The following is a 26,494-nucleotide window of genomic DNA, read 5'->3' as shown; positions in this document are numbered from 1 at the left end:
CTGGGCTCTCAACAAAGCCAGAAACCGGTGCAAGCACCTTGGCGAAAAAACCCGTGGAGCCGAAGCGAGACCAAAAGGTAACGCCACGATTTGGCAATGATCCTCCGCAATGGCAAATCTAAGTCACCTCCGGTGACCCTCGAAAAACGGGATGTGAAGGCACGCATCCTTCAAGTCGATGGAAGCCATGAATTCCCCCGGAACCAGGGCAGCCACCACCGACCGCAGGGATTCCATGCGGAACTTGCGAACCCGCACAAGCGGTTCAGAGCCTGTAAGTCCAGAATTGGATGTACCCTGCCCTCCTCCTTGGGCACAGTGAACAGATTGGAAGAGAACCCCCGAAATCTGTCCCGATGAGGCACCGGAACCACCTGAGGGAAAAAATCTGCTCTCCGGCCGGGAGAGAAAACTCGATCTTGTAACCAGAACGAACGATTTCCTGAACCCACCTGTCCCGAACACGGGCCAACCAGGGTTGAAGAAAAACCGAGCAAGCGTCCCCCCACCCCAGAACTGGGTGAGGGCGCCCCTTCATTGTTATGGGCAGCGGATCCGGATTGGCCGGACTTATGCTTACCTGAAAAACGGCTTCTTTTGGGAGCCTTGGCCTATGAATGGTTTGCCCCTATAGGGCGACCGAAAGGCACGAAAGGACCCCTGAGAGGGCCGAAAAAAAGCATGCTTCATACCATGAGCAGCCTTAGCCTGGTGGGATTGGGACAGGAGCGTGCTCTCACCACCCGTGACCCCCTTTATCAGTGCATCCAAGGATTCGCCAAAAAGGCGAGAGCCATCATAGGGCAGATTGGCTAAGGTCTTGCGCGAAGATTGGTCCACAGACCAACACTTCAACCAAACCAGGCGGCGAGACAATACCGCCACACTGTGTACACGTGCAGCCAACGGTACTATATCCAGGTCCGCATCACACAAATACATGACACCCTGATGGATTTGATCCACCAAATCCAATGTCGCCGGTGAGGCTGAATCAACCACCAGGACGCGCCTGCGAGTACCTGCGTCCAATTCGCGACAGCCTGGGCTGCCATAAGCGAAGCAAATAGAGCCTTTTGCATAGAACCCGTAATAGAGTAAGAATGACGGGCAAGAGACTCCAGCCTCCTGCCCGTAGCATCCCGGAACACCGGGGTATCCTCTGCAGGAATCGCAGTGGACCTATACAAAACCGCCACCGCGTGATCTACCTGAGGTGGCACACACCACCGCCCATCAGTAGCGGGCGTGACAGGACAACGCAGCTTGAACCTACTTGGTACAGCAAAAGGCTTGCGTATATTGCACCATTGTTTCTTAACAGTGCGCTGAAAATCATCAGTGCAGGGAAAGACCTGCGATGTCTTGCGTCTTTCTGCGTCCCATAAGCTGCCAGGGCAGCAGGAGGACATGGTTCAACCCGTAAACGCAGTGTTTGCTTGATAGAAGCAACCAATTCATCCATGAGTGCAAGCTCTACAGGCGAGCCAGGGGGAGAATTATCCACCCCTTCTACCTCAGACTCCACCCCGGACCCCACAAGACCCAGGGAGGAACGGGACCCCGATAAGGAGACCCCAGCTATAGCAGCCCCATCACCAGCACCCTCTGATCAGAGGAGATTGAAAACTCTGGTTCGTTGTGTGGATTGAGCAGCCACAAGCATTAGCACCCGAGCAGCAAGATTAGACACAACCGCAGCCAAATCCCCCCTTGGGGGGAAAACAGTCCTTGGTCACCCACCAAGTGGTAGGAAATCCGTTTCCCTGAGAATCCATCGCCCCAATGATAAGCCGGAAAGTAAAGGGTTAACTGCCCCTTAAACAAGCGCGGCGAGCGCTGCCCACCGCACACACACACTGGCACAATTTTTACCCCCACCGGGAGAAAAAGGCTCAACACAGGCAAGGATAAAGGGATAGGGAGGTAAAAACCTGTAGAGACCATCGCTGCTGCTGCCGCCCCGATCGGTGCACCCAGGGAGAGGAAGCGATGCAACACAGGGCGCTCCATGAAAGCCTATGGAAGGCTACAAGAAAATGGCCGCCCGCAGTGATACCATGCGGCCGGAGCGAGCGCTGCCAAAATGGCGCCGTTTGGCGCCGAAACCGCCGCTCCTCCACCTGAGCGAAGTGGACTAAACACAGCATAGCATGTAAAAACATGGCGGACCGCCGCAGCGGTCGCTGAAAGAGCCCCAAACATGATAAAAATCATGCCCCACAGCACACAGCCGTTCACACATACACAAACTGACACAGACAGTGCAGCACAGCCCCCCCTCCTTGCAGCCCACAGCATGCAGCCAGAGAGACAGGGATTTCAATAGTGTGAAACACAGGCAGGGTAACACAGTCCCAGACTGACACCCCCCCAACAGACAGGTCCCCACATAGATACACTTACCTCCTAATGGCGTGGGGAACCCGCACAGGCGAACAAGCCGCTGCGCATGAGGCAGGGAGAGTCGCATCCAGGACGCAAAAAAAAAAAATCGGGGTTAAGAAACCGCACAGCGTCCAGTGAGGTAGCCACCTCACCAATCATCCCTGCACCGAACAGGGATGGGTCGTTCACTGTGCCAGGAGCGTTACCTGGCTGAACGCTCGATGGCAGGCTGGGAAGCCACTGACCCACAACCTGCGACCAGGGGGATCAGCCCGAGACCCAGCCCGCACGAATCCTCTTCATCAGAAGAACTAACTAATGCTGACAAAAAGAACAGCTAAGTAAAGAGAGAGAAAAAACTCAAAGAAAAATCAAAAAAAAAGAAGATAAAGGCTGAGACAAAATGCCCCAGCATAGAGAGATCCAGCTACTCCTGACAAGCTAGACATTGAAACTGAAGCAGGAAATAGGAAGCAGGAGGGTATAGACTGAGGGGACCACCCCCTGGGGTGGGGATATGTTAAAAGCTTTTTGACATATTCTGTTGCCTAGCTACTCCTACGGAGCAAAGTCTAATACCCCATTGTGACGAATATGAAGATGGCGGCGACTGTCGGAGGACGTAAGAGAAAGGTTTTCTCATGAAGAGTGGGAAGCCTCCTTCCCACAATAAATATGGTGGCGCTGGCGACCCAAAGACCGGCAAAGAACCAGCCTGGGTGAGGACAGCGCGGGTAAGTGTCCTTTGATTAAAAGTCAGCAGGGGAGGGACTAAAGATCCACTTTAGGTGCCGGTTCACATTTGTGCGATCACAGAGATCGCATGTAATTCGGAGCACGCTGCTCCTAAAATTACATGCGATCTCTGTGCGGTGCAAATTCAGCCATACACGCACAGGACCCTATTTTTGGTCCGTAACAGAATTGGATTGCATGGTGGTTCACACTAGTGCGATCCGATTCTGTGCGAACTTTCAGATCGCACTGCGATATGCGATCTGATCTGGGGGTGTCGTTAACTTTTAATTGACACCCCCAGCGTATCGCATATGGCAGTGTGAACTGCCAGGGGTGCGGATGCGCATAAATGTGAACCAGGACTAAAGTCTGTCTTTTGCCAAAACCGTTTTTTTAGTTTGGACTAAGTGGGGAAGAGTCTGAACATCTGTCATGCTCTTAGTGCTGTTCGTGCCACCTCTAAAGATGTGTCTTTTCTATTCTGTTCTCCATGTCACCAGGATACAAAAACAAAAAAAAACATTACATTTTTTGTAATATTTCTTTCTCTCAAAAAAAGTGTGGACAACTCATTAGTTTACAAGAAAATGATTATTCCACTTACATGTACTGCTTTTACATGTACTGCTTTTACTTACTGTATAACAGATCGTATGTACCTATGAGCATCACAATCTAAAATATTGATACGTGTAACAAATGCCACCTTAGAATAACCATTCCCCTTTAAAATAATCACATTTTGTTGCTTTACAGCCTGCAATGAAGACATACACACTTTTTGTTTTATCCAGCTGTATTTACTAGTGAAACTTATAACATCAAAATCAAAAAAGATATAACCACAACAAACAGAATCACAGAGTTGGAAAAAGAATCACCACCTTATGTCAGTTTTTTTTTTTTTTTTTTCAAAATGATTTTTATTTGCATTTCAAAGACAAACAAACACAAGAACAAGGAAGATAAGGAAGGCAAATGGCATGGCAATGCTCAAAGTGAATTCAACATGCACCGTACATTAGATACATTCAAACATTCTTAAGAAACAGCAGCTATAATGTTCACATCAACAACAACAACAATACAGCATGGTAGCTCAGGGAGGTGACCAAAATTCCCAATACTGTCGAAACCTTGACATGGAGAGGGAGTTAGTCGCTAACGCCTTCTCAAATTTGTAGTTCGCGTGTAGCAGGGATGTCACATCCGACAGGTTAGGAGAATCCGTAGATCTCCAATTCCGTAGGATAATGGACCTGGCGGCCAGGAGTACGTGTGTGGACCACGGCCTGTACTGGTGCGGAATGACTTCAATGCCTAGGTTCAGTACGGCAAGGGCTGGAGTCGGTTTGATCAGACATCCAGTGTGAGTCGCCATATATTTAAATACCTGACTCCAAAAACTGGTAAGGGATGGGCATGCCCAGAGAATATGGAGAAGCGTACCCACCTGGCCACAACCTCTCCAACAGAGTTGAGAATAGGACGAGGAGAAGCCTGCTAGATGGTAGGGAGTATAGTACCACCTGTTAACTATTTTCAGCATCATCTCCCAATGATTGACACAATGAGTGTGATCAGTAGCAGATGATATTGCCAGTTTCCATTGGGACACAGTAAAACTCGTCCTAAGGTCCCTATCCCATTTAAACATCTGAGTTGACTTGTAAAACTTATCATCGTCCAAAAGTGTATGGTAGTATTGAGATAGTCTGGGGGGTGGCCTGCGCTGGGATTCTAAGAGATCCCAGAGCTTGCCATCCACCAATAGAGTCTGCAGGGGATGCCTTGTTAGGAAGTGGTGAATACGGTATACATGAAAGAGAAGGGACTGTGAGAGGGTATATTTATCCGTCAAGTCCGTAGGAGAAATAAGAGATGTCCCCTGGTAAAAGTGCTCTATTAGGGTTACGTTTCTGGAATGGAAGGTGCGAAACGGTAAGTCAGAAATATGTGTAGCTAGTAACGCCAGCGGGATTTTCTGCGAAGGGAGGATGTCGCGGTCCGAGACCGAGGACACCGATTTGCGCCGCGCCCGAACCAAGGCTTGCATTGTGGGGGGCAGACCCGACACATCCCAGGGAATCCATTTGTCACTAATAAGCAACACGCGCAAGTCAGGGAAGGGAGCTATGTCTGCTTCTAACATGGCCCAAAGCGGCTTGTCCATTGGCGTGACCCATTGTTTTGTTTGTGCTAGGATAATGGTCCAGTAATATGTTGGAATATCAGGCATTGCTGCCCCTCCAAGGCGTCTCCGTCGGGACAAGACAGAGGACGCGCATCGCACCCGTTTGTTGTCCCAAAAAAAAACGTCTCATATGAGCAGTCAGTTTAGCTAATTGGGTGACAGGAAACGGGATGGGTAATGCCCGAAATAGGTACAGCAGTTGGGGAAGAATGTACATTTTATATGTCGCTAGTTGCCCACTCCATGAGAGATATTTAGTGTTCAGTCGGGAAGTGTCCGCCGTAATTTTAGTTAACAACCTATGCACGTTAAGTGGAAGCAGTTTTGAGGTGTTCGAGGGGATATCTATGCCCAAATAGTGGATACTTTCCGACGACCAGGGAATGGGTATGTTGGTTTGTAACACTATTTGCGTATCGGGGTCGACGCCAAGGTTTAAAATTGTGGATTTGGACGTGTTCAATTTGTAGTACGACACTTGGCTAAAGGAGCACAGCACCTCATATGCTGCCGGAAGCGATGTAAGGGGATCTGTGAGAATTAAAATAATGTCGTCGGCAAAATGTTATTTTATGGTGCAAGCTAGGGAGGGAGAAGCCAGTGATCGAAGGGTGGGACTTAATTGTTTCAGCTAGGGGTTCAATTAGTAAATTAAATATGGTCGGGGACAACGGACATCCTTGCCTAGTTCTGTTTGAAATGGAGAAACGTTTGGACAGGGAACCCGACGTGTATACCTGCGCTGAAGGAGAGGAGTACAGAGCTAAAATGGCAGACAAGATAGGGCCCGAGAAAACAAACTTACGAAGGGTGGCCAACATGTACCCCCAATGCACCCTATCAAAAGTCTTGGAAGTCTGAGCAACATGCACTATATCAACCGCCTGGTGGCATCCGAGGTCTGCCAACCCGGGGTAAAACCTAGCTGGTCCGTACCGATCAGTGACGGTAGAAACTGTTGGATTCTCTTAGATATTATTCTAGCATAGATTTTGGCATCCGAGTTCAGCAAAGAGATCGGACGGAAGTTGGCCGGGGACACAGGGTCTTTACCAGGTTTAGGGAGTGTTACAATGTGTGCACCCAAAATATCGGGAGGAAGGGAAGATTCCACCATGGCTTTATTAAACACTTCCGTAAGGGTCGGACCTACGAGCAGGAAAAAAAGGTGATCAAATTCATTAGTAAGACCATCCGGTCCGGGTGATTTGCCTTTGGGAAGGGAACAAATATTGGTACGAATCTCGTCTATAGTGAAGGGTGAGTTAAGTACGTCTAACTGGGCTGGCGACAAGGAGGGTAACTTAATCAACTTTAGAAAGTCCTCTATACATTCTGCCGAGGGTTGGGGGGTCAGACTGGCTGTCCTTCAAGTTATAGAGGGCACTACAGAAGATGGCGAACTCGTTGGAAATGGCCTGCGGGTGTGTTATCTTGTGCTTAGTCTCGGGATGTAAGAGAAAGGGGATCCTGGCCTTGGCCTGTCTACGCTTGACCTGTAACGCTAAGTGTTTACCCGCCTTATTAGCCTGAGAGTAGTGCTTGAGCTTCAGGAAATTCAGATGTTTATCTGACTGTTCCAGGGGCACAAGACATAGATCATGGCGGAGACGAGTCAGTTCAGAGGAAGTGGTCGCCAAGGGGCTTTGCTTGTTGCCCGCCTCCAACACACGTATCCTATCCAGTAAAGTGGTCAACCTTGCTGCCCTCTGTCTCCTAAGCCTTGCCTGCTGCTGAATGCACTGCCCCCTAACAAAGGCCTTATGTGCACCCCACAGCACCCAAGGGTCAGAGACAGAGGGGGCATTGATAGCAAAAAATTCACGTAAAACTTTCAGATATATGAGAAAAACAGCCTGGTTCCTGAAGCATGCGGGTGTCACATCTCCACACACCCGGAGGAGCCACTCTCACAGCTTCCTCGATGGAGAGTGTGACCAAGATCAGACCAAGAGATAGTCCCAATCTCCGAGGAGGATGCCTTGCTCAGTAAGAACCTATCCAGCAGAAACATATCCAGTCTAGAGTAAGAAGTAGGTCTTGGTGAGAAGAACGAGTAGTCCCTCTCTGTGGCGTGTTGACACCGCCAAACATCAAACAGTTGTTCAGTATGTAAAAGATTCCCCAGTCCCCGTTGGCGGCCCCGGGGGGACGCCGAAGAGTCCAACCTGGGGTCGACAACGAGGTTAAAGTCTCCACGCAACAAAAGGTGATCCCGCTGAACCTTGTATACTTGCTTGAGTAGCCTGCGCATGAAGCGAATTTGGTGGGAGTTCGGAGCATAAACATTAACGATGGTCAATGGTAGGTCATTAATGTCACACACAGCAATGATGAAACGACCATTGGGATCCAAGACAGATGCATGTAGTGTGACTGTAAGGGAGTTCCGGAAGGCCAGTAGGACTCCACGTTGTTTCACAGAGTCAGATGCTAGGAGAATTTGTGAAAAATTCTTGTGGGAGCAGGACGGGTGGAAGCCAGCACGGAAATGGGTCTCCTGCACCGCGACTATGTCGGCTCTAGACGTTGAAGCTTCCTGCCATAGGGAACGCCGCTTCGCAGGGTGGTTGAGTCCATTGACGTTAATCGATAATAGCTTGATGGTCATTTTTCAGGAAGTAGGAAACGGGATGCAGATCCATCGGGTCTGTGAGGTATCAGCGAAAGCCGAGTGACATACGGGAGGGAGCCAGCCGGATGCGTGCCATGTCGAGCAGTACCAACAGAGGGATGCAGGAGTTGCCAATGCCAAACAAAGGGAAAAAAGGAAAACAAAAACTAAGAAAAGAACCGTCTCTGCGGTCCGTGGTCGGGATGAGCCGACTACGAGCATACGGAGGGCCAAGAGGAATCAACATTTCCCATGGCCATGGACACTTGTATAGTAAAAGTCGAGTCAAGCACTAGAGCCCCCATGGGTAGACGTCTGCCTTGATTGCCTCTTCCGGGACACTATGTTCCAGTCTTCTTCCAGTGAGTGCAGTGGAGAGGAGGCAGAGGTAAAAGGTTGTTGTGGTGGTATGATCTGCCAGGTCTTCAAAGCCTGGATGCCCTCTTCCATGGTGCGGATGGTGACCGTGGAGCACCCATGGGTAGCCATAAGCGTGGCGGGATACCTCCATTTGTGTGGTATGGCGTGGTTGCGCAAAGCCTTCGTCACCGTCGCCAAGTTACGTCTTGCCTGGAGAGTGTGTCTGGAGAGGTCCGGGAGGAGCTGAAGGTCCCCGTACCCCTCCGGAAGGTTATTAGCCTGGCGGGATGCCAACATGATCTGTGCCTTCATGCGATAAAAATGCACCCGTAACAGAACATCTCTAGATACATCATTGGGAAGGAAGGATGGCTTAGGCAACCTGTGAATCCTGTCGATAAGCAAGTCCGCTGCGGAAGCCCCAGGCACCAAAGCAGTGACATACTCCAAAAGTTGGGAAGGCTGAACCGTCTCAGGGATACCTCTGCTCTTAATGTTATTTCTCCTGGAGCGATCCTCCAGGTCTGCCACTTTATTTTTGAGCCATTGGATATCCTCATCATGTGTGTTCACCCTATCCACCACAGCATTGATGCAAGAGGCTTGTTTCCCCATAGTGCGTTCAGTGGTATCTATTCTGGACCCCAGGGACACCATCTCCGATTTAAGCTGGTGCATGCAGGCCTGCATGTCTACCTGCATGGTGGATCGGAGGGTATACATCATGTCCCTCATCACCCCCTCAGATATAGGGTTGCTGCTGGAGGGGAGTGCTGCAAAAGGGATCTGGCTGGCTGTGCAGAGAAAGCAGAGGGGGAAATGCTTGTGTCCATACCTGCTCCCTGATAGTGCCGTGGAGGGGACTCTCTACTCTGCCTGTTTTTCGCCGGACTCCTGGAAGAAGGTGATGGAGGCGAGGGGGAGCCAAAAGATTGCCCACTGTCCGGATTTGCTATCTGCCGGATGGCTGGGGCTGCGGATGGACGTGGATGGAGCTGCTTCAGCTGCTGTGGCTGCTGCTGCGATCCGCGGTCGCCGCCATTTTGTTGTAGACGGGCGCTCTGTGAGATCCAGAAACCGGACAGCTTGTTTAGCTGTTCCGGCCCCTTCTTGCGGCGGGCCATCTCGGCGATCAGCTGCTGTCACTGCCGGTGAGTCGGGGCGTCGGTACCGGGCAAGGAGGCTCTACTATTGCGGCGTGTCCAGGGTGGCCTCACGGAGCGGGACTAGAACGCGTCCATCTTCTCCGCCGGAAACCAAGCCCTCCTTATGTCAGTATTTTGTTGAACTACCTTTTATTTTAATTACAGCCTTTAGTCTGTTGGGATAGGACTCTACTAACTTTGTACATCAAAACTTTGCAATATTTGCCCACTCTTCTTTGCAGAACTACTCAAGTTCAGTTAAATTTGATGGCGACTTTTTGTTGTGACTGTTTGAAGACTTGCAGTCTTCAAGTCATTCCACAGATTTTCAATGATGTTTAAGTCTGGGCTTTGACTATGCCATGCAAGGACATTCACATTTTCCTCCTTCAACCACTGTGTGGTCATTTTTGCTGTGTGCTTTGGGCCATTGTCATTTTGGAAAGAAAACTCTTCTCCCCATTGACAACTTTATGTCAGAGGGCAGCAGATTTTCCTCAAGAGTTTGATGGTATTTTGCTCCATTCAATTTTCCCTCTATCCGGACAAATGTTCCAGTCCCTGATGCAGAGAAACACCCCCATAACAGGATATTACCACCTCCATGCTTTACTGTAGGAATGGTGTTATTTGGATGACGAGCTGTATTGGACTTCCGCCAGACAAATCGATTGGTGTTGAGGCCAAATCATTAAATTTTAGTCTCATCTGACCATAACACCTCTTCCATGTGGCCTCAGAATCTTTAAGGTGCGTTTTGGCAAAGCTCAGTTATGACTGGAAGTGGCCTTTCTTGAGGAGTGGCTTTTTTCTTGCAACCCTCCCATAGAAGCCAGATTTGTGGAGAATTTATGATATTGTTGTTACATGCACACAATGACCACTCTTTCTCATAAATTCCTGCAACTGCGCTTTAGAGTTGCTGTAGGCCTTTTGGTAGCCTCTCTGACCAGTTTCCTCCTGGCTTTTTCATCCAGTTTGGAGTGACATCCTGATCCAGGGAGGGTCTGTGTTGTACCAAATAACTTCCACTTCTTAATAATAGATTTCACTGTGCTTCTAGGCATTGACAAAGCCTTTGAATTTTTTTTTATCCATCTCCTAACTTGTGCCTGTTCACAAATTTAACCCGGAGCTGTTTTGACAGTGCCTTGCCACCCATAGATGATTGTTTGCTTCAGTTGCACTACCAGGGACTGAAATACTCCAGGAAAGCTCTTTTCATGCTGAGCTAATCAAAATGACCACAGCTGATTATAATTGATAGTCAAATGGCTTTGTATGCCATTGAGAAGGTGATTAACTACATCTGATTGAGTTTACAAGTCATTGTTAGGAGGGGGGTGATCCTTTTTCTAACTCTGTGATTCTGTTTTTTATTTTTTTTCTGACATGTTGGTGTTATAACATCCAAGTGAAAGATATAAGTTGCACTCAGTAAATGCAGCAGAATAAAACAAAAACTATGCCTGTCTTCAATTCAGGCTGAAAATCAAAAAAGAGTAATAATTTTAAAGAGGGGCGAGTCTTTTCTATACTAACTGTATGTGTATAATGATCCCCTGCAAACAGTAATTAGATATCTACAGTATGTCATCAAAATAAAAGGACAAGGTTTTGCCAGCATTCTTACCACATCCTCACACTGGCCATCTGCTTCAGATTCAGAGCTTGAGGTTTCTTCTTGGGTTGATGCAAATCTTTCAGAAACTATAGGTAAATTAGCAGTTCCCCGGCCAATGTGTCGTTCCACAAGCATTTTTTTCTGCAAGAGAAAGCACAATTTCTAGCACCCAAATATTCACAAAGTTAGGATTGACCCATGACAGAATTTTGACATATAGTAGCCCAAGTATCCAATAGGATGTCAGATTTTTATGGTTTTTAATGTTTTTATAGTGCTGAAGGCTGATATCAATCAAGTTGTTTCAGAACTATGCTAAGCAGTACATTGCTGAAGAGAACCTGTATTCTCCAGCCTACTTTCTCTGTTATACTTATCCGCCTCAAGAATAGTGAAAAAAGCAAGACCAAGTTAAAAAAACATTGAACCCTGTTAAAACGTGTTCTACTTACCTGCTCTATGTAATGGTTTTGCAGAGAGCAGCACCGATCCTACTCTTCTGGGGTCCTGGCTGGCACTCCAGGCTCCTCCTCTTCGGGGAGTACCCTCATAGAAAGCCACATTAACACAACAGGTGGTTTAGTCCTGCCCCCCACTCCCTCATCACATGATTTGATTGACAGCGGCGTGAGCCAATTGCTCCTACTGCTATCAATCTGCCCAGAGAGGAGGGGGGCAGCGCTCATGTACATCGCTGCAATGGGATCTGGCTCAGGTAAGTATGGGGGGGGGGGGGCTGGGGAGATCCTGCAGCTCAGGTTTTTTACCTTATTGCATAAAATACATTAAGGTAAAGAAAACCTTAAGGTTTTAGAAACACTTTAAAAAAATTCTACCTTTCTCCTAACGTTCTTCTAATCAAATCCGCTAATGATAGCCAAGTGACAAAATGCCAACAAACAGTCTAAACAGCCTAGTACACACGGGCCGAATATCAGCGGTTAACAGAAACCAGTTGACATTCTGCACACGCGTACTTGTCCAACAGAAGCCAACCAAATGCCTGGCTTCAGTCGAATGGGCATGTTGGAAAAACAACAGCTGATCGACATCCGATCAGCGCTCACAGCCAATGACCGCGAGTGAGAACCGCTGTGTTCTGGTGGGGGGCAGTCCCCCTGTCAGAGCATAATAGCTCATAGGGCGATCACTGTGCTAACATTGCATAGTTCCTACAGTAAGCGCCTCAGTTTTTTTTTTCTTCATTCCTTCGGTTTGAATGAAAAAAAAAACTGTCAGTGTGTACCAGGCTTAAGCGGAGATAGCCAAACCTTGGCTCGGTTTTAAGACCTCCTTTGCTACAGACTAAAACAAAGCTTTGGTCATATGACTCATACCACAGGAGTTTGGATAGTGAAAACTCAGCATTTGATATATATATTTTTTTTTTTGTACGGCGATGAAAAAGGAGACACATGTTATAACACAACACGTGCATTTCTGCTTTGGGGAAGGTTACTGTTAAAAATCTGGAAGATATACATGGTCTGTCCCCCCTCATGGAGATTCACTCTCTCTCTCTGTATTCTGATGACCACTGTGATTGATACTGAAAGAAGGTAAAATTAAAAATGTTGATTTGTAACCAGAACAGGAACAGAGGAGAGATCATGGAATGGTGACACTGGCTCTAGTGACAACCATCTAAGAGAGGACTTTGCTCACTTTGAAGCAATTTCCTGTCATTTTCTTTTGTGTCTATAGGATAGGAAGTAAAAGGAAATCTTCCCAAAGATAGAGAAAATTCAGTTTGGACACATTTTTTGCTAGAACCAACCCATACGTAGTAGAAGACAAATGCCACCAGAAAGCCTCAAAGGTAATGTCTACATAAAATGACCAAAATTAAGTAATGCGAGAAGTGTGCTCTCAGCAGAGCAAACAGGACAAAAACCAGATATGAACTTTTAAGTGCTGAGCGAGGAAATGCATCAATTGTGAGCCAATCAAAGCTTTATTTGTCACGGACATGAAATAAAAATAAAATAGAAATTAGATATCAACAAAAGTTAAATAGAAATAATACTTTGTAATATATATTTCAACAGGTATGTATTCATAATCGGTTTATACATTTTAAGACATAAAGAGATAAAAATCTATAATTTTACCCAAAAAGAACTACCAAATAAAAACATAGGGACAATCAAACTTTTGGATTGAACTAGTGGATAGTAGTTTGATATCATTAAGCATATATTTTTTTTATGCACTTTAAATTAGTTTTTTTAGCCCCACTATTTACTAATGGTATTACATGATTTGGGTAAATGTATACAGCTGGTATAATAATCATTTAAAGTGGCGGCTGTCTAAGGCCTCGTAACGATTATCGGCCGACCGATCGTCCGACTTTTGTCCAAGTTGTGTTTTGTTGATTGGAATGTGCCTAGACTGCACACAAATTTTCTCAGCCAACAAAATTCTACTTCAGAAGTGATGTCATGTGTTGGTTTGTTTTCTTTGTGTTTTTTCTTCACTTGAGCATGCCCAGACTTGCTCATCAGATTTTTCCCTGTCGAAATCTGTACTAACTGCATGAAAATCGGCCGTTGTGTTGACGGCCAACAAAAATTTTATAGTCTGCACACCAGATTTTTTTTGGCCGAAAAGTCGGAGTTGGTTGTCAGAAGCATCATACTAACAAGCCGAAAATCGGCAGATCGGACGTTGGCCGAAAATTCCCTGCCAATTTTCGACACGTGTGTACGGGGCTTTAGGCTTCTTTCCCACGGAGTGGACCGTAATGCAATCCGCTCCGGCACTTTTTTTTTTTTCACAGAAACGGATGACACTTGTGTCATCTGGTCCGTATATCATTCCATCCGTTTGCGGATGATATACGGACATAATGTATGTCTATGGGGATTGCGGATGTCAGCGGATGACCATCCGCTGACATCCGATTTTGCATCCTTTCCGTTTTTTAAACTGAAGAAAAATAGGGTTCTGTTCCGTTCCAAAAAACAGAACAGAACTGAAAGGATGCAAATCAGATGTCAGCGGTCATCCGCTGACATCCGCAATCCCATTGCCATGCATTATGTCCGTATATCACCTGCAAACAGATGGGGTGATATTACGGACATATGGAACGCCCGGGTGAAAGGGGCCTTACACAGTTTTTAGATCCACATTGGGTCAGTAAAGTTTGAGTATTGTTTTAGCACAATATTTTTTGTGTAATATGGCACAGAGGTAAGACTGGTGGTTTATTATCCATAGATCATTTGTTCTTATTTTTCTGTTTTACACTCAAAGCTTTTGCCACCAAAATGCATAGACACAAAAACTTAGGGCATTGACAAAGGACTAAGTGGTACAATAGCTAGCCATTTCTTTATAAAATGGCAGAACTTCAATGCCAACATTCAACCGGTGTTTTGATGCGGTATTTTAGTGCTCTAATTGAATCTCCCTGGCAAAAAAATGACCAGGATTAGAGGAAACTTATGTTCAGCTTCTCTCAAGAGAGTTGGTGAAATACCCATTGTATAATTATTAAGGCGAATGTAATAATTTCAGGTCTGCCGAAATCTACATTTACATATAGTGTGACAAATAAAAGACATTGGCTGCGTTAGTCTGAATGGACAAATGTATTGTATTTACATTTAATTAATGTGGAAAATAAACTTAGTGGATCCTTTCTTCCAATGCATAAGACAATTCCTTATAGCTGATGTGCAAAAGAAATCTCAAAACTTTCTCGGCTTCAAAAATCTCAGAGATACTCTCTACCCTTTCTGAATTATGAAAGATTTAAGTGCAGAAGACCAGTACAGTATTGATAAGCAGTTATGCTCCTGCATCGTCATGGCAGAACAATGTACTTACTTGAACCAACTTTTCAGTTGTAGGCCGCACAGATGACTCTTCTGGATAAAATACTTCAAATCTATCCTTAGCAGTAGCAAATTTCTTAGTTGGTTGCAATTTAACCTTGTAAAACAAAATCAGAAAGTAAAAATAGAAAATATGTATGGTCACGTTTGGCGTAAAATGTGATATTCTAAATAGATAAGAGGAACCAACAAGAGATACATGGAAGAAAAAAAATAGTAATAAGCGCCCAGGCAAAATAAGACCACAGATCTTAACTTTAAAATATAACTATTTGCGATGCTTCAGCAGCCCTAGCAAACAGGTTACGTGCTATAATTGAAAGCCCAAACCTAGGCCTGCTACTAGACATAGAGGCATAATTATAAGGTAATCAATGTGACTTTCAGCAAACATTCACTGATGGTGACCCAAAAAACTATTTAAAACACATGCACCTGGGTTATAAGCTAGTGACACGGTGGTATCGTACCCCCTCAATTACATTCCCTCTACCCCTCAATAATGGACTCTTGCTCTAGCTGTGGTGGCAGGAACTGCAATCTACTCCATATGTTTTAGTCATGCCTTAAACTACAGTACTTTTGGACTCAATTACACCAAATTGTTCAAATATTCACTAAGCACTCTATACCTAAAGTCCCTGTATATTTCCTTTTACTTCACAATACAGTCCCACTAAAAATCTCTAAAAAGTCAGTTATCCTTCATTTGGTCGATGCAGCATGCTCTCGTATACCAGAGAACTGGAAGTCCTGTACATCTCCGGCAATATGACAATGGCTGCCCTGAGATGAGGACATTCGATCGATAGAAGACTTGACCATTTTAATTAAGGATTCCAAAAGACAAATTCAGGAACACTTGGTTCTATTGGTTAAAATTCACATGTACAGATGAATACAAACAGTTGCTTTCTGGGTAATGACCTTTTCACACAGAGTACGTGTATATTGTGCTTGCTATCTTTAGGTTCTCTGTGCTGAACCGTTTGTTGGCTCTGGTACCCTCCTTGGCTTTGGAATAGGAGTTTCCTACCTGGAGGACAAATCCCCATTTCTCGACTTTCGTCCTCTATTCCTTCTCTATTTTTTTTTTAATACAAAAGCTTTTATTGAGAAATAAAAAGCATAACAAAAAGAACCAGTAAATAGGATGCGGTACATACATGAAGGTAAGAAGTACAACTACAGCATAAAAGGTAGTATGTAAAACAATTAGAGACTATAAAATATGCTTGAATTCAGTCCTGCGCTAGAAGTAACAGATTACGTACATGAGATATACTACCGACCCGCACTTGGGTTCAGAAAGGGTAGCAGTATCAAGGATAGGTACATCCCAGTTGTCCGGTTTAGAAAGTGAAATAGTGAATAGAACTTAAAAATAAAAACAAGTAAGCTTCAAGATAAAGAGGTCATATTAAACCAATTAAAAAAACCCCAAAAGGATGGGAAATAGGTAATTAACTGTGTGAAAATAGATCTTGTGTCACCAAGGGTAATATTGTAGCATAATTATCAGTTTCACTACTAGCTACTATATTATTCCCTGCTTGAGCATTTGCAGTCAAAGATGTGCAAAGTATCAAGGATGGTGTGATGCACACGCTGCATCAATTTTATAGTCTCCATTTTTGAAGCACTGTAGGAGAGCGCCAATTTAAAGCAATAGCCCAAATAATCGTGCAGAAAAGCGCATGAGCTAATTTTTGGGTTGGGGCTGGGACCTCTGGAAGTGGTGCATTGAGGAGGCACATTGGTAAGGTAAGGGTAATAAGAGACCCTGTCATACGAGCTACTAGAGGCAGCCTGACTCAAAACCGGCTTAAGGCCTGGGCAGCTCCAGAATACAGGGAGTGCAGAATTATTAGGCAAATTAGTATTTTGACCACATCATCCTCTTTATGCATGTTGTCTTACGCCAAGCTGTATAGGCTCGAAAGCCTACTACCAATTAGGCATATTAGGTGATGTGCATCTCTGTAATGAGAAGGGGTGTGGTCTAATGACATCAACACCCTATATCAGGTGTGCATAATTATTAGGCAACTTCCTTTCCTTGGGCAAAATGGGTCAAAAGAAGGACTTGACAGGCTCAGAAAAGTCAAAAATAGTGAGATATCTTGCAGAGGGATGCAGCACTCTTAAAATTGCAAAGCTTCTGAAGCGTGATCATCGAACAATCAAGCATTTCATTCAAAATAGTCAACAGGGTCGCAAGAAGCGTGTGGAAAAACCAAGGCGCAAAATAACAGCCCATGAACTGAGAAAAGTCAAGCGTGCAGCTGCCAAGATGCCACTTGCCACCAGTTTGGCCATATTTCAGAGCTGCAACATCACTGTAGTGCCCAAAAGCACAAGGTGTGCAATACTCAGAGACATGGCCAAGGTAAGAAAGGCTGAAAGACGACCACCACTGAACAAGACACACAAGCTGAAACGTCAAGACTGGGCCAAGAAATATCTCAAGACTGATTTTTCAAAGGTTTTATGGACTGATGAAATGAGAGGGAGTTTTGATGGGCCAGATGGATGGGCCGTGGCTGGATTGGTAAAGGGCAGAGAGCTCCAGTCCGACTCAGACGCCAGCAAGGTGGAGGTGGAGTACTGGTTTGGGCTGGTATCATCAAAGATGAGCTTGTGGGGCCTTTTCGGGTTGAGGATGGAGTCAAGCTCAACTCCCAGTCCTACTGCCAGTTTCTGGAAGACACCTTCTTCAAGCAGTGGAACAGGAAGAAGTCTGCATCCTTCAAGAAAAACATGATTTTTATGCAGGACAATGCTCCATCACACGCGTCCAAGTACTCCACAGCGTGGCTGGCAAGAAAGGGCATAAAAGAAGAAAAGCTAATGACATGGCCTCCTTGTTCACCTGATCTGAACCCCAATGAGGTCCACAGTACACCTCTCTGAACAGTGTCTGGGAGGCTGTGGTTGCTGCTGCACGCAATGTTGATGGTGAACAGATCAAAACACTGACATAATCCATGGATGGCAGGCTTTTGAGTGTCCTTGCAAAGAAAGGTGGCTATATTGGTCACTGATTTGTTTTTGTTTTTGAATGTCAGAAATGTATATTTGTGAATGTTGAGATGTTATTTTGGTTTCACTGGTAAAAATAAATAATTGAAATGGGTATACTGTATATTTGATTTCTGTTAAGTTGCCTAATAATTATGCACAGTAATAGTCACCTGCACACACAGATATCCCCCTAAAATAGCTAAAACTAAAAACAAACTAAAAACTACTTCAAAAAATAGTCAGCTTTGATATTAATGAGTTTTTTGGGTTCATTGAGAACATGGTTGTTGTTCAATAATAAAATTAATCCTCAAAAATACTAATTTGCCTAATAATTCTGCACTCCCTGTATGTGTAAGAAGGTGCCTGAATCCCTAAAGTAGTTATCTGGAACGTTTGGATAGAACAAGTGTACTTTATTCTCTCTATTTTTATACGGTGACTAGCCCCTCCCTGCAGTAATTATCGCTTCCTGTAGAGATTATTGGTGTTAGGCCTATCCCTTTTCTGTCTCCTATTTTATATTAAAACCTTGATTATTGGGTAGTCTGATTATAAAGATTATTTTTGGTCAAGAAATTAGTAATGTTGCTGCCATATTTTTTTACATGTGGTTTGTAATAAACCTGCTCCTGATTTGACGGCTATTATCTGTTTTCAATGTACAGTATGTACAATATGCATTCACGTTTCTCTGCTCTTGCCTCAGGTGAAGTGGAACATCTGTATACTGTATCTGTTTACTGATATTTTTTGCTGTATAACTAATTTCTTCGAAAAAAAAAAAATGGAACTAAAACACACACATGCACCTGGAAGATTCACCTACAAACATGTCCCATGCTGTCTTCAGTGTTCTTTATTTACCACTGGTCTTCGCTTTGCACCAAAACAGCACCAGAACTGATGCCTGAAATCCAGTTATGTTCCATATTGTCGGGGTCACGTTGCCAGGTGGGGGTATACACCATATTTTCACATCTAAAAATCCTAAGGCAATCTTTCTATATTGGTTTTCTTTATCCTTTTTTAAACACCAGTTTTGATTTTTCTTTTTTTGTATTCTATGTCTATTGTAACATTTTGTATATGCACGGTCCTTTTTGGGGCGTTAAATATAAAATAAAAAGGTTTGTTTTAATAGCTGTAAACTACAAATTCAAAGTATTCAAAATAATCAGGAGTGTGCGCCTTTCTGAATGGCAACCTGCATGTGTGTGCATCCCACGTTTGGATGGACTTGTGTTATTTTGTAATTATTGGCCATTCTTGTACATTTTAGGAATTCTGACTTTTAATTTCCTTTATAGCCATCCATTCACAAAATTCAGTTTTCACACAGGTTCATGGCTCTGTTTTGACTGTACCAGCCAGCGTTTTAAACAGAAACAGAGCCAGGAGCATTTGTGCTACTGCACACGTCTTCCTGGTCCATTTAGATTAATGGAAGAATCATCCACTGTGGATAGAATACTATTATATTAAAAAGTGGATGTAAAATTCCCCAAATTTGACCTGGGCACATATATACTTAGCTCTCTCTCCAAAGCCCTACGTCCTGTGTCTTTCTGCTACTCCGTTCCTCTGTTATCTGCATGATAACTTCTGACAAGTTCTCCAACACAAGAGATAAAAAGCAGCTAAATATTTGTGTCGGGGTGGGGGCATAGAGACAGATAAGCAGAGAGATTGTCTATTCACAGCACAGCTTTGCATGTTTCTTACTTCCTCGGCATATGTGGAGGGGGGTGTGTGCCTTTCCTCCAATTAGCTGTCACAGTGTATGCCAAGACAACACCCAGTGCTGGAACAGGAAGAAAAAAAAATCTAACATGATATTCAGTTTCTAAACAGTGTAGAAAGGAGAAGACAGCAGATATACAAATAAACATATGTAGGGAGATTCGCTTCATCTCTGTGTATCATCTGAGGCTATTCACTTGGTATATGTGAGGGTTTACATCCACTTTAAACTTGAATTAAAAAAATAAAAGGAGAAAATTTAAAAATATTTTGTAGGTAAGCCAGCACAAAATATACTAACTAAAGGCTGTCTTTTTTTTTTTTTTTTTTTAAGGTTATCTCAGGAGTGATGGGATCCCTTTAATACCACTTAAGCCCCGGAGGATTTGGCTGCTCAAAGACCAGGGCCTATTTTGTGATTTGGCACTGCATGAATTTAATGGACAATTGCGCGGTTGTGCGACGCTGTACCCAAATGAAATTGACGCTCTTTTATTCCCACAAACAGGGCTTTCTTTTGGTGGTATTTGATCACCTGTGTGATTTTTATTTTTTGCGCTATAAACAAAAAAAAAAAAAAAAAAAAGGAGCGTCAATTTTGAAGAAAAAAACAATATTTTTCACATTTTTTTATATGAAATTTCCCCCCGAAAAAAAATGTAAAAATCAAAATTTTTTAACATTTTAGGCCAATTTGTCTTCTGCTACATATTTTTGGTAAAAAAAAAAAAAAATCGCAATAAGCGTATTTTGATTGGTTTGCGCAAAAGTTATTGCGTTTACTAACTAATGGAAAGATTTATGTCATTTTTATTGTTTTTTTTTAACTAGTAATGGTGGCGATCTGCGATTTATTTTGCGAGACTGCGACATTGTGGCGGACAGATCGGACCCTTGACTGACATTTTTGACACTTTTGGGGGTACCAGTGACATTACTACAGTAATCAGTGCTAAACATATGCACTGTTACTGTAAAAATGACACTGGCAGGGAAGGGGTTAACTTTATTGGAGAAGGAGGGGTTAAGTGTGTCCCTAGGGGCGTGTCTCTAACTGTGCAGGGATGTGGCTTTTCATGTAACAGCAGAGATCTACGATCCTACATAGCAGGATCGTATGATCTCTGCTGTTACACCAGGGAGAATGACAGGCGGCTTTGTTTACATCAGCCGCCTGCCTTTCTCCCTCTCCAGCAGGAGATTGCGAGTGGCCAGCGGACATCGGAGCCGCCAGTCACACGCGCGGGGATCCCTGTGAACGAGCAGGGGCGGGAGCGCACCCCCTATTGGCTCGCGGGCGAGTGACATACCAGTACGTCACTTTGCCCAGGAGGGGCTAAACGCCCCAGTATATGTACTTGCGGCGGTCGGCAAGTGGTTAAGGAGCATTAGGACCTCTATAGTGTACAAATAGTAGATTTAGGAAAACTGGACATTACAGTTAGTTAAAGCCCAACACCAACAATTTTTGTTTGTTTAGCAAGAGTAGAGAAGCTTCCATCAGGTTGTCTAAGCCAGATTTTCCCCTCACTTTTTATTCCGATGACACCAGGATCAGTGGTGAGGGGGAATTGATGTCACTGAGATAGGAAGCCATAACCATTCTCTGCTTTACTAAAATGTGTTTTTGGCTGAAACTAGGTTATGAAATTATGAAACTAGAAATATGCAACAAATCGAATTACTGCTTCACAACCTGACTTGTGTATACAGGATTTTAGTTCTAAAGTTATTTCCCTCCCGCTGCTTCATCCAGGCCATGTTAAAAGAACTGGGTCACAAATCTGACCAGAGACACAAACCTCAGAAATAGTCACTTTTGATATATGTTTATACTACAGAGAACTGTTTCATGTCAAATGCAATACATTTTCACAGCTGCCAGAACTCACAGACTTCTTAGTTCAGTGTATATTCAAAAGAAAATATATGAAAAGATGTACTAAATCAAATTCAACTTCCTTGCAAAAAATATATTGGAAATGGCTGAATGTATAAAAATAAATTCACTAATACAGTAATCTGAGAGATGTAGGATTGACTGTCTAACACAATAACCATTAAAAATCCAATAAAAATAGAATACAAAGAGGTTATATATATTATATAATATTATATAAAACTGTGCTTGATCACCAATGAGAACAGATAAAAAAAAAAATAATGACAGAAAACAAGGGGCTGATTTACTAAAACTGGAGAGTGCAGAATCTGGTGTAGCTATGCATTGTAGCCAATCCAGTGCTGTATCTTGGCCTAGGCCGACAAGGCCCAGGCCTAGGGCGGCACTTTGCAGAGGGGAAGCAAAAAAGCTGCACCCAGCATGAAAAAAGAAACAGCCTCCTCCCGACTCCCACATGAAAAGTGTCTTTGAGTATATTGCCAGTCTTATGGGATGAATTGGGCTGGAGGGCAGGATCCTGGAGGAAAATCAGTCTGGCACCCCCATAAAGCGGTCACACTGCTACCTGCCAGTATGATAATACTTGCCTGTGAGGACTTCGGACAGATCGCAGGCTGCCGACCACACTTAATACAACTGGCACAATGGCCACCAATGCTAATAAGTATGGCACTGCAGCCTAATGCTCCGCCTACCCTCCTCCGCCCCATAGGTATGGCAGGCATCATGCCAATAATATAATTTCATTTCTTTAAACATCCTTAATAGGCTCCACTGGTGGCCACTGATGGGGCTGTACTGATGGCCACTGAGGCAGGAGGGGTCATAAACAGGAAGGGGTGGGTCATATTTAAATTAGGGGGTCCACAAGTTTAGTCAGGCCTAGGGCAGCACATAACCTAAATACACCACTGAGCCAATCAGCTTCTAACTTCAGCTTGTTCAATTAGACTTTGACAAAAAAACTTGGAAGTGGATTGGTTTCTATGCAGAGCCGCACCAGATTGTGCACTCTCCAGTTTTAGTAAATCTACCCCAAGTGTCTTAAATTATATCTAAAGACAACATTCGTTTCAGTCTTGGAATAAAGTATGAAATCATTATGACTATTTTTTTGGGAGATTTCCGTTCCCAACCTGTCCTAAGGCACAACAGGAAGTGGGGGAAATCATTTCAAAATGAGAAAAAAGCCTCTTTTAGACTGTTGTCACTAAAACAAATTCTTACTAGAATATTGCCCACTTGTTCCAGGGATGGCTCTACAATCATAAATATCCCCTCAATTTACTCTTTTGCAGTAACACTTGCCAGGCCAAAAAGGCTAGGTGAATCTTCCCTGGGAGGACACAAACTGCAACTTCTAGCCACACAGCAAATCAACCAATAGAACAGCAAAGAAAGTTGCCTGATGGACCCTAAACTGGGCTGCCTGCCTCTTGAGCTCTAAATAATGTGTATCAAGTACAAGCCAAAACTTGTACTTTCATTTTAGATAGATTGGGGATAAATTGGGGAAAGATTAGAACTCCTGTCAGATTTTACCAAAGTCAAAGGCTCTGTTGGAGAGATGACTTTCGTTCTGGTTTGGTAAATCGCTTGCCTCCAGGAAAAGACGTGAGGAGAAATCTCTAACAGCAACGCAGACAGAAGTAAAATGCTTTTTTAAAAGTTAATTAGGCTAATGCTAGAATGTCTGTTTCCCTGTTGTCGATTTTTCCCCACTCCATGTCTGGTAAAACATCAGCAGAACAAAAGTTGGGAGGAAATCTCTTAGGCCCCTTTCACACGGGCTATCAGATCAGGTCCGCATGTCAGTTTTTGTAGGCGGACCTGATCGGATGCTCCATGCAGTCCTATGGAGAGGCGGATGTCAGCGATGACATGTCCCCTGACACCCGCTGCTATCCGATCCAATCCTATCCGCGAAATCCAATTTTCCATCCGTCTGAAGCATCGGATGGGATTGGATGAGAACGGACAGGCGATCTCCCATAGAGGAGAGCGGGGATCTGACAACTCCATCTCTGCAAAGTAAGCAGAGACTGAGCTGTCATCCCCCTGCTCAGCGGGGATCGGCGAATGATCCGCGCTGAGCAAAACTGAGTGCGCCGGGCGGAAAGTCTGTGTCACAGAACCCTAAGCCTGCATTCACACATGGGGGGTTTTGAACCGCGGGCAGAATCGCGGGGATTTCAAAACGCCTAGGTGTGAATGACAAATCACACAATGCACATTTCAGATGTCATTCATTTAAATGGCACCTAATAATGTACTGCGGTTCTGTCACAACTGTCGCATGAGCAATCGGAGCAAACCACATCGCGTCAAGCTTGTCGCCCAATAAAGTTCAAGTGTGACCTGCTTTATGTGATGCGACAATCGCGGCTAAATCATACCGCGTTTTTAGGTGCCATTCAAAACAAATGGCATTTAAAATTTGCATTGTGTGATTGGTCATTCACACTTGGGGTTTTGAAATCACGGGCAGAATCACAGCTATTCTGCCCATGATTCAAAACGCCCATGTGTAAATGCAGCGATCAGGATAGCCAAAAAATGGCAAGGGAGTTATAGTATTCCACCCAACAAAAGTTTTGGGTATAAATATACTTCAGTGTGTCTATCCAAATTACAGAAAGAAACTTTATAGAAAAGTCTAAAGTAACAGCTAGATGTTTTTATAAAATGAACAGCCACCAAAAAGCAAAAGGAAAAGTACATATTTAAGGCATCAACAATCCCTCTACATTTGCCTGGACCTCCATAAACAGCATTTTTTATTTGAAAGGGGTGTTCCGATAATATGTGGCTGTTAACCCCAGTTCACTCTGCCGCGTCTCTGAAGCCCAATCCGAGTGCGACTTGCATACGACTTCTATAAACAGAAGTCAATGCAGGCTGTGCCGATGTTGGACCAAAAGTAGTTCAGGAACCTTTTTCTAAAGACTCAAGTCACTCCTATTAGAACGGTTCCATTACACTAAATAGGGTGCGACTTCTGATGCGATATGTGCTGCCAAAGTAGAAGCGCATGTCGCATCAGTGTGAACCTGGCCTCAAGACGTAAAAAATCATTAAGTAGATTTCCTTTTATTGCATTTCATAGTTTCTTAACCAATAATACTGCTGAATTTACTTTGACTACCTGCTAACAGCACACAGTAAATATTCTGCGAGAAGGCAGCACATAGGTCCTGGGAGTGAGGGGAGCACCATTGACCCATCACACCGGTGTTCTAAAATTTCATCGGACCCGTGAAAATTCCGGACCCTCGTCACTTCCGGTGAGGCTACGTCACCACCAGCTGGTGCAAGCCCCGGTGCGCATGAGCACAAGACATTTTCCAGGTCCAATGAAATTTTAAGACTTAGCAAACAGCTGACTGAGAGGAGGCGGGGCTGAGGCACCGTGTATGTGCGGTCCACCAACTCCACTTCCGGGTCTATGCGTTCCAGACATAGATCTTTTTTTTGTTGTTTTCTTTTCTATCATTCCACACACTTACACACATTCCCTTTCACACATCGAGAGAAATAATAAAATGTTTAATATTAATCGTAATCACAATTAGTATTTATATTAAGCAGAAAAGGGAAATGCATCATGGGAAATGCAGTGCTTCTGGACCCCTGCACAGTGTGTTGGTATGTGCTAAAAAAAAAAAAAGTAAAGTAAAGGGAATGTGTGTAAATGTGTGGAGTGATAGAAAAGAAAACAACAAAAAAAAGATCTATGTCTGGAACGCATAGACCCGGAAGTGGAGTTGGTGGACCACACATACCGGGTGCCTCAGACCCGCCTCCTTTCAGTCAGCTGTTCGCTAAGTCTTAGAATTTCATCGGACCTTGAAAAAATGTCTTGTGCGCATGCGCATCCGGGCTCGCACCAATTGTCGCACCAGCTGGGTTATGACGTAGAGTCACCGGCAGTGACGAGGTCCGGAATTTTCATGGGTCCGACAAAATTTTAGAACACCGGCCACACTGGAAGTGTCACAGGAAGCACTAAAGTCACCTTTGATGTGAAGTTGCACTGATTTAGCCCTGCACTGGAGCACTTTTATGTGCAATTGGGACGATTCTATAACTCAGCCTTATATTTGATCCTTTATTGAGAGTTATATCTCACTTAATGCATGATTAGGACACCTGCATTTTATATACTCCTTTGTATATGATTTTGTCCATTATTTATGTTTATGCAATTTTGGAATCACATCACTTTGCACTATTAATTGCCCGTTCTATTAGCACTTTAGGTCTTCTTTATCTTGGATACTGATTGGAATTCACTTTCACATGCCCCTTAGGGGCTTATTCATCGGTTGAATTTATCAACACTCAGTCACTTTAGCACCTTACCTCAAACCTTGATTGTAATTTGCACTTTTACGATTGCAATGAGCATTTTTATTTATTGATTTGATTTACATCACAGAGCCACTTAGTCACTTTTATATATCTGCACTTTATCTCTTGGAGAAGAATTACACTTCTTTATTTGCATCACCACCAAGTCACCTACTTGTGTGCCACCTAGTGCACCAAGTATAAGCATTTATACAGTGTCCATATTTATTTATTTGATCACATCTTTATTGTTAAGTCATTTTTTCTTGCTGATAAGTCTTAACCTGTGACCATACTTATACAATCCTCTCCTTACACCTCTTTATTCCATATTTGGCAGCGCCACTCACCTCCTCGCCAATCACTCCGGTACAAGCACTTTCCGAAATATCGGCAATATCGGTCACCTCAGGGGCCGATTCTGATATATCGGGGAAAGTGCATATCGGCCCTCGATATATCGGCATTGCCGATAATCGACCACTACTTTATATACACTTTAACACATTAGCATGGTAACTGAAATTACCAATTGCACTTCTAGAGGAACTGTATCTTGAGTGCCA

At 44.1% G+C, this 26,494-nt stretch overlaps 1 protein-coding gene across 1 annotated transcript in view; it reads right to left on the bottom strand.

Annotated features, from left to right (window-relative positions):
• Window positions 1-26,494, bottom strand: part of CEP44 (centrosomal protein 44) — an 83,687-nt gene that overhangs the window by 20,951 nt on the left and 36,242 nt on the right. Inside the window, exons 5-6 of the mRNA XM_082269725.1 lie at window positions 14,901-15,005; window positions 11,073-11,204 (exon numbers count right to left, since the gene is read on the bottom strand). Of these exons, the coding sequence (XP_082125851.1) occupies window positions 11,073-11,204; window positions 14,901-15,005 (237 nt within the window). The remainder of the gene's footprint in view (window positions 1-11,072; window positions 11,205-14,900; window positions 15,006-26,494) is intronic.

The sequence above is a fragment of the Pelophylax lessonae genome (genome assembly GCF_965119305.1).
Source record: "Pelophylax lessonae genome assembly, chromosome: 1".
Classification (NCBI taxonomy): Eukaryota; Metazoa; Chordata; class Amphibia; order Anura; family Ranidae; genus Pelophylax; species Pelophylax lessonae.
The sequence above is the reverse complement of the archived record's forward strand: the minus strand, read 5'-3'. Positions and strand labels throughout refer to the sequence as shown.